Here is an 8,140-nt window from a genome sequence, read left to right as displayed (position 1 = left end):
GTCTGGGATGCGCGGGCTGCGGGCCGGGGGGGCAGGAAGACGGATTTTGCGGGGGAGGGGGGCGTTAAGGAGGCCGAAACACCGGTGAGATTGGGAGTTTGGGAAGGACGGGGGGCTAAGTGGGTAAGGAGAGGGAGGAGGGAGGAGACCGTTCCCTGGAACCGGCGGAGCGGGGTGGTCATTGTGCATCTCTGATGGAGTCCCCTCCGGGATTCTGCCCGAGCATCCCCGGGTGGTTGGGGTGTGGGTTGGGGGATGGTCAGCTTGCCCTGCTCTGTCTCTTCGGTTGGCAATCTCCTCCACTCTGGTCCTCCTGCCCTCTTGGCCACCGGGCACCTCAGTCCCCCTGGGAAAGGGCCCCTGGAGCGGTTTGAACAGCGGCGCTGGGTATAGTGGAGCAGGAAGTCCCCTCCTGCGTCCCGTCCCTTTGCTTCCTTTTTCAAACGCTTCTTGTGGTTTCCTGACGTGAATGAAGGTGAGGTCCATTGCTCACAGGCTGGTGCGTGGTGTTTTGCCGTGGTGGCCGCCTTGGAGGAGAGGCAGGGCTTTGAATCCTGAAATCGGGAGCCGGTGGCTATAGGTTGTGTGGAATCTGATGGTCTGCTGGGCTCTCTGAGGAGATGGCTGCTTTGTGGGTCAGTTACGGGTTGGCTTGGAGGGTCCTCTATGTGGAGGGAATAGTAATTCCTAGAAGAGCCAGAAAAAAGGCATCCTGGCAGAGTTGCCTCTGAAACCGAGTCTCTGGCCTTGATTTCTTGCTGAGGGAGTGAGGGGTGGGAGTTCGCCCAGCTGGTATGCAGCCCTAATTTAGGGAGGCATTGTTCTCAAAACAGCAGGCTAGGAGAACATTGTAGGATTCCCTCCTGGCAGGGAGCTAGAAGGAATTTAAGGGGAGATGGTGGAACATAAATACCACATTTCAAAGCTCTTTCTCCTGATTTGACTGAGATTGCATCTGTCTAGGACTGACTCTGGTTTTATTTTTGTGTGTCTCTCCCTCCACTCTCTTAGTCTTTTTCATGTTTGTTTCCCCTTTGAGTCTCTAGAGACCATGTGCCCTAGTTTGTGGGAGACAGAAACGAGATAGGTGGGGAGGCAAATCTTGTGTGTGTGTGCCTAACCCCTGCTAACTGCCACGAGGATCATGGTCTGCCTGTTGACTGCTCCCCTTTAGCAGCTTTTGGTCACGGTGGGGCAGAGGCAAGAAGGTGGGCGAGAGGCTGATGATCTCTAGCTGACAGCTTGAGGCCCTGCCTTCTGGACTGTGACTCCCGCAGAGCTTGGTAGGATCTTAGGGCTTGTGTGTGCAAACAAAGACAGGCTTGTGAGACACTCAAAGCCGGGCCATCTATCTTTGTAGTGTCTTGGTCTGTCAAAAGGCCCCCTTCTACCCACCTTGCCCCTGCGGGGTCACTTCTCTGCTGCACGTAAGGTTCCCGTGGGCATACTCGGCCAGAGCCTGGGAACCCAGGAGCGTAAGCCTGTTATTTGGCTAGCTGGGAGGGCTCATCTGAGGCAGATGTGGCCATGCGGCCTATACTGCTTGGAGGCTGGGGTTCTCGAGAGAGAGAGAGAGAGAGAGAGAGAGAGAGAGAGGCAGCCCTGGTCCGAAGTTCAGCATAGTGCCCACTAAACTCACTGGGCTGACCTCCTGGGGCAGAAAGTCCTGAGGGTAGCCTATGCACAACGGTATGTCCCAGAAGCTCGTAGAATTTGCTCCTCCTCAGCTGCCCTGGGTCTTTTTATTTGGCTGTTGACCGCGGTTGAGTCTCAGAAGTAGGTGCTCACCACTCACAGAGGGACACGAGATCTGTAGCCGGACTAAAACCATGCCAGGCTGAGGGATGTGGTGTCTCGCTCCAGTGCCAGACTTATCTCCCCACAGTGAGGGTGCGGCTAGGGAGATGGCTCTGGCCCAGACTAGAGTGGACTACTGTTCCCTCTCCCATTCCCATTCTGCAGGCTTTCCTGCCTGTTCCGGGGCCTTACAACTAAGTAGAAGAGTGTGCCTTGGTTTTGGCCCTGTGTATACAGCTACGTGAGCCATTATTCCTTCGATGTTCTCATTTAGGAGGTGCAGGCTCTGTGTAGCCTTCTTGAGGCTGGGCAAATGGCAGAGCCCAGAAGCCACAGGAAAAGGCTGGTCTCTGTGGCATCCACCTGTGGCCTTTCCCTCATTTGCCAATCACTCTGGGACACATCTGGAAGGGAAAGCAGGGTGCCTAATAGGCACCTCTTCCCATGTGACTAGCTGGGGGCTCCTGGCAACCTGCCAGGGACTCTGTTTGGACTGATGACAACTGAGCAGAGTGTCAGGCTCTGTGCTTGGCAGGGTGTTTGATGCCAGGCATGGGTGATGTCATTGATGCGGGCAGCCTGCAGAAGAGCTGGGGCAGGTTGTTCACACCTGGTCTCAGTGGAGCTTTTCCCCAGCACCATTTTTTTTTCTTCTTCTTCTGGCAAATCTCTTCAAAGCAGCACCAATAGTAGCCTGTCCTGGAGACAGGGAAGGTAAGAGTGGCCACAGAATAGGAACAGTACTCAGGCCCCTGCCTGACGTTCCCATTTGCCTTTCATGTTTCAGTTACAGGCCCAAAAACTGCGACTGGCGTACACAAGGAACTCCCATTACGGAGGTTCTCTGCCCAATGTGAACCAGATTGGCTGTGGCTTGGCCGAGTTCCAGGTGAGTGGACACCAGCCTCAGGCCAGTGCAGGCTCCTCAGCAGCTCCCCCATCGACTCACCTCTGTGTTTTGGCAGAGCCCCCTCCACTCACCTTTGGATTCATCCCGGAACACTCGGCACCATGGGCTGGTGGAACGGGTGCAGCGAGATCCCCGAAGAATGGTGTCCCCACTCCGCCGCTACCCCCGCCACATATCCTTCACAGAGGGTTGGGGGGTTCGCAGGGTGGGGGGTTGGAGTCCCTTAGGAGCTCATGGTGGGAAGGGACTTGAAGTGCTGTCCAGTCCTATTTTCTCCAGGGGCTCTCCCTTACCCAGCCTCCCAGAAAAGTGGCCATTTGGCCCAGGTGAGCGCGCTGCTCCTGTGCAAAGGAGTGGCTGCTCCAGAGGTTGTGCCCTCCATCTCTGCTGGCTCTGACTGCCTTATTCAGCTAGCTCCTTGTTGTCTCCTGCTCAAGGGGGTTTGGTTTACCCGGTCAGTGTGGCTTGGTGGTTGAGTGTGGACCCACGAACCAGGAGGTCATGGTTGGATTCCCGGTCAGGGCACATGCCTAGGTTTCAATCTCCCCAGTAGGGGGCGTGCAGAAGGCAGCCGATGGATGATTCTCATCACTGATGTCTCTCTCCCTCTCTTCCTCTCTCTCTGAAATCAATAAAAACATATTTTTAAAAAATTAATAGAGGGAGTTTGGTTCTCTCCACACATTTCTGTCCTTAGCTTTCAATCTCAGAGACCTCCATAGGTCTGTCTCCCCAAGGCCCACCTAGATATTCTCCTGTATTTTTCCAATTCTGCGGGGCCTCACCCTCTTCTCTTCCATTCTCTGACCTGATTGTTGCCCCTTGTTGAGAAGGAGAAAGGTATTTGTTTCTTGAAACTCACATCTGCTGTCTCCATCATTCTTCCTTCATCTGGTGTCTAGCCCAGTGGTTGGCAAACTGCCGCTTGCGATCCACATGCGGCTCTTTGGCCCCTTGAATGTGGCTCTTCCTAGGCCTTAGGAGTACCCTAATTAAGTTAATAATAATGTACCTACCTATACAGTTTAAGTTTAAAAAATCTGGCTCTCAAAAGAAATTTCAATCGTCCTGTTGATATTTGGCTCTGTTGACTAATGAGTTTGCCGACCACCGGGCTAGCCCATCCCACCTCTCCTCACTTTTTACCTTAACTGGTGCTGTTCACATTGACAGCTCTCCCTACAGTCCTGCCTACTTGTCTCCTCCCCCGGAGTCCAGCTGGCGGAGGTCAGTGTCCAGGGCAGGCGGATCTCCTGCCCACTCTGACATATCTCTGGAGGGAACTTGGGTTGGGGTTGGGCTTGCTGGGCCAGGCTTTCAGCAGTACCTCCTCCCTTAAGGGCAGGGCTGGGAGGGGTGGTGGCAGGTGGAATAGGTGGGTCAGAGTCCAGCTTTGGCCGTATTGACACGGTGGCCAAGCCTCCCAGTCCAAGCAGGGCAGGACCAATGGTAACTGGGGCCGGCCGGGGTGTGTTTGTCAGGGGGAAGGGAGAACAGCTGCCTCTTGTCAAGAGTGGGTGCCAGATGTAGTGTTCTGGCACTCAGATACCGGAACCCTTCCCTTGTCCATCTCATCGCTAATACTTGTACATAGAAGAGTGGCTGGGCTCCAGATCAGCCTGTGATGGCAGATGGAAGTTGAGATTTCCCAGATCTCCTACATCAGTGATTTTCAACTTTTTTCATTTCATGGCACACGTAAAATAATTACTAAAATGCTGTGGCACATCAAAAAATATATTAATTTTTTGCTACTCTGACAAAAAAAATTGGTATAATTTTGATTGGTTTTTTAAAAAAGTAATTTTTCACCTACCCTTTTTGCTCCTAAGTGACTTTGTAATAAATCAGGTAGCTCATTTGGTTAGAGCACTGTCCTGATACGCCAAGGTTGCGGGTTCCATCCCGGGTTGGGACACATGCAAGGGTCAACCAGTGAATGCATAAATAAATGGCACAACAAATTGATCTTTTTTTTTTCACTTCCTCTCACTCTAAAAATCATCAATCAATAAAAAAGAAAGTAAATTTAAAAATCAGGTGCCTGTACTTGTATATAAGGATTTTTGATACCAAGAATTAACCAATCAGACTCAACCTTATTATGAGCTGTGACCATCTCTTTTATATGACCTATATAGTTGTTCCTGGCAGGGTATTCACATCAGACAGCTATTGTTGTGTTGACGGTTGTCATTTTTTAAATTTAACAATCCAAGGAGGAAAGGGGTCAGTGTCCCTGACTAAATAGTCAGGTATTGGATGTTTTTAGAATTCTTACGGCACAGCTGTGTGCCATGGCACGCCGGTTGAAAATCGCTGTTCAAGATTGACTGGGGAGAGGGTTCATGGGTCACAGATACTAGAAGAACCAGAAAGAAAAGAGGCCTGGTCCTGGGTGCCTAGCCCTCTTTACTTCCACCTCGGCTGCCCCACCTTTCCCAATCCCCATGCCTGCTTTGTCCACTACTGACCTTCCTCCTGACTTTGTTTTTCGTCCCAGGACAATGCCCTGGGGTAATTTCCCTGCAGAGAAGGGGCAGTTGTTTCGACTACCATCTGCACTTAACAGGTGATGGTCCTTGCCTTCTTCAGTCTACATCTCCTCTTACTGTCGTTTCTGGGCCATACCCTGTCCAGCCCAGCTAGTGTTTTTTCCCGGCTGCGGAGGAGGGCATGGGGGCCAGGAAGACTGTCACTGGTGCCAGCTGATCTATGTTTGCCCCACAGGACAAGCTCTGACTCGGCCCTTCACACAAGCGTAATGAACCCCAACCCTCAGGACACTTATCCAGGCCCTGTACCTCCCAGTGTCCTGCCCAGTCGCCGTGGAGGTAAGTGGCATGTCCCTGGGTTAGGGAGTAGGCGTGGTGCTTTGGTTCGATGTGGGCCCTGCAGCCAACTCCACTGCATCCTTTGCAGGTTATCTGGATGGCGAAATGGACTCCAAAGGTATATGTTTCTTGCCACTTGTGGGTACTGCATGCCTAAGAATTTCTGGGCTGGTGCCGGGGGCTTTGTGCAGACTCCCTCCTGCCTGCCTGTGCTCCTGTTCTACCTTAGGGACTCCTTCTGTAGCCCTCTCCTCACCAATCTTTCTCTTTCAAGTCCCTGCTATTGAGGAGAACTTACTAGATGACAGGCATTTGCTGAAGCCCTGGGATGCTAAGAAGGTACGTGTGCCTACTCCCCCTCTGCCCATGGCAGGCCTTTCAGGGGCCTCCCCTGAGCACTGTCGTCACTTTTCACATCCCTCCTTCTCTCCTCAGCTGTCCTCTTCCTCCTCTCGACCTCGGTCCTGTGAAGTCCCTGGAATTAAGTAAGTGTCTCCGTGATGTTTGCTGAGAGGATGGGGAAGGGAAGTAAAGGGAAATGTGGGAGGCTGATCTCTGCTCTTCCCTTTCTGCTGCCCCCCACAATTACGTCTCTTTTTCCTCTCCTTCCCAGCATCGTTCCATCTCCTGACCAGCCTGCCAGTGTGCCTGTCCTCCCCCCTGCCATGAACACGGGAGGATCCCTACCTGACCTCACCAACCTGCACTTTCCCCCACCGCTGCCCACCCCCCTGGACCCAGAGGAGACATCCTACTCTAGCCTGAGCGGGGGCAACAGTACCTCCAATTTGACCCACACCATGACCCACCTGGGCATTAGTGGGGGCCTGGGCCTAGGCCCAGGCTATGATACGCCAGGTGAGTGGCTGTCCTGAGTCCACGGGGTGCTGCCTGGCTGGGGGGCTAAGGGATGGGAGGCTTGAGCACCAGTGACTGCTCACATCAACCCATCACCTGTCACCTGTCTCTACCAGGTTGTCCTCACTGTACTTTTTTGCCAGTGGGAACTGGTAGGTGTGGCTTTTCCTAGAAAGAAGATGGAGAGCTGCCCCCAAGTGGGCAGGGCCAACATCACTGCCAGGGACAGTGTAGAGAGGACATTGTGTTGCCACCTCCATAGTCTGATCACTGCGACCTGTTCTGGGCAGAAAGGGGCCCAGTTCCCATCAGTAATGTTGGCATCTCTGGTTTTTTGTCTGTGCCTGCAGGACTTCATTCACCTCTCAGCCATCCATCCTTGCAGTCTTCCCTAAGCAACCCCAACCTCCAGGCTTCCCTGAGCAGCCCTCAGCCCCAGCTCCAGGGCTCCCACAGTCACCCCTCACTGCCTGCCTCCTCCTTGGCCCGCCATGCACTGCCCACCACCTCCCTGGGTCACCCCTCACTCAGTGCCCCAGCCCTCTCCTCCTCCTGTTCCTCCTCCTCTGCTTCACCTCCTGTGCTGGGTACCCCCCCTTACCCAGCGTCTACCCCTGGGGCCTCCCCCCGCCACCGCCGTGTACCCCTCAGCCCCCTGAGTTTGCCCGCGGGCCCAGCCGACGCCAGAAGGTCCCAACAGCAGATGCCCAAACAGTTTTCGCCAACAATGTCACCCACCTTGTCTTCCATCACTCAGGTATGCGTGGCTGCCTTTCCTACATGTCTGTCTCCCTTCCCCTTCTTTTTTCCTGCTAAGTTCTTTCCCTCGCACCCCCCTTTCCTGAAAAACCTCTTCTCCTTACTTCCTGTACTCCTTGTCTCATCCGTCCCCTTCAATTCCTTTATCCTCTACCTGCCCCATCTTTTTAAAATATATATATATTTTTATTGATTTCAGAGAGGAAGGGAGAGGGAGAGAGAGAGAAACATCAACGATGAGAGAGCATCATTGATCAGCTGCCTCCCGCACACCTCCCACTGGGGATTGAGCCTGCAGCTTGTGCCTGTGCCCCTACCGGGAATCGAACCTCGACCTCCTGGTTCACAGGTCCACACTCAACCACTGAGCCACACTGGCTGGGCTACCTGCCCCATCTTTTATCTGTCTTGTCTCCTCTTGGCTTAAGAGTGCCAGCCTTGGGGTTAAGCTTTCTGATTCAAATCCTGCTCTAACTAGCAGTCTCCGTGGACAGTTGTTTAATCTCTACCAGTGTCAGCATTCTCATCTGTAGAACAAGGATGAGACTGTACGAGTCAAAGGAAATCACGCACGTGAGGTGCTCGGCACCATGCCTGGCCCGCCGTAGGCTTCACAGATGGCGGCCTATCCGTTCCCTTTTTCCCTTTTCTGTTCCCGTCCTGCTTTTCTTGTCTGTCTTTTTTTCTCATGTCTCCATCCTGTTTCATCCCTTCCGCCATCTCCCTTCTTCCTTTTCTAGATTCCATAAACTCAGAGATGCTCAGACCATGGAGCCTAGTCCTTTCATTGGATAGCTGTGGAGACGGGGGCGAGAGGGAAAACGGCTTTCCCAAATTTCCACAGCGCGTTAGGAGGAGTTGGGACCAGAACTCCAAACTCTTAGTTCAGGGCTCTCCTCGGTGCTCAGATTCTCAGCCCTCCCCATCTTCTCTGTTTTCACTTTCTCTGCACCCCTTCTCCTTCCACACCAGCTCTGCTCTT

The 8,140-nt window shown here is 53.3% G+C and overlaps 1 protein-coding gene across 7 annotated transcripts in view; it reads left to right on the top strand.

The window, feature by feature from the left end:
* Positions 1–2,482: 2,482 nt before the first annotated feature.
* Positions 2,483–8,140, top strand: part of CRTC2 (CREB regulated transcription coactivator 2) — a 7,841-nt gene continuing 2,183 nt past the window's right edge. The window contains exons 1-10 of one of the 7 annotated variants that reach the window (XM_015571729.1): positions 2,483–2,686; positions 2,763–2,879; positions 3,873–3,934; positions 5,211–5,279; positions 5,438–5,541; positions 5,630–5,659; positions 5,816–5,880; positions 5,977–6,026; positions 6,155–6,399; positions 6,750–7,156. In XM_015571729.1, coding sequence (XP_015427215.1) covers positions 2,576–2,686; positions 2,763–2,879; positions 3,873–3,934; positions 5,211–5,279; positions 5,438–5,541; positions 5,630–5,659; positions 5,816–5,880; positions 5,977–6,026; positions 6,155–6,399; positions 6,750–7,156 — 1,260 coding nt within the window. In that variant the 5' untranslated portion in view covers positions 2,483–2,575. The remainder of the gene's footprint in view (positions 2,687–2,762; positions 2,880–3,872; positions 3,935–5,210; positions 5,280–5,437; positions 5,542–5,629; positions 5,660–5,815; positions 5,881–5,976; positions 6,027–6,154; positions 6,400–6,749; positions 7,157–8,140) is intronic. The other 6 variants (XM_006775621.2, XM_006775623.2, XM_015571727.1 and 3 more) reach the window with 6 other exon arrangements.

This window comes from Myotis davidii, unplaced genomic scaffold, assembly GCF_000327345.1.
Source record: "Myotis davidii unplaced genomic scaffold, ASM32734v1 scaffold208, whole genome shotgun sequence".
Taxonomy (NCBI): Eukaryota; Metazoa; Chordata; class Mammalia; order Chiroptera; family Vespertilionidae; genus Myotis; species Myotis davidii.
This window is presented reverse-complemented; position numbering and strand designations above follow the sequence as displayed.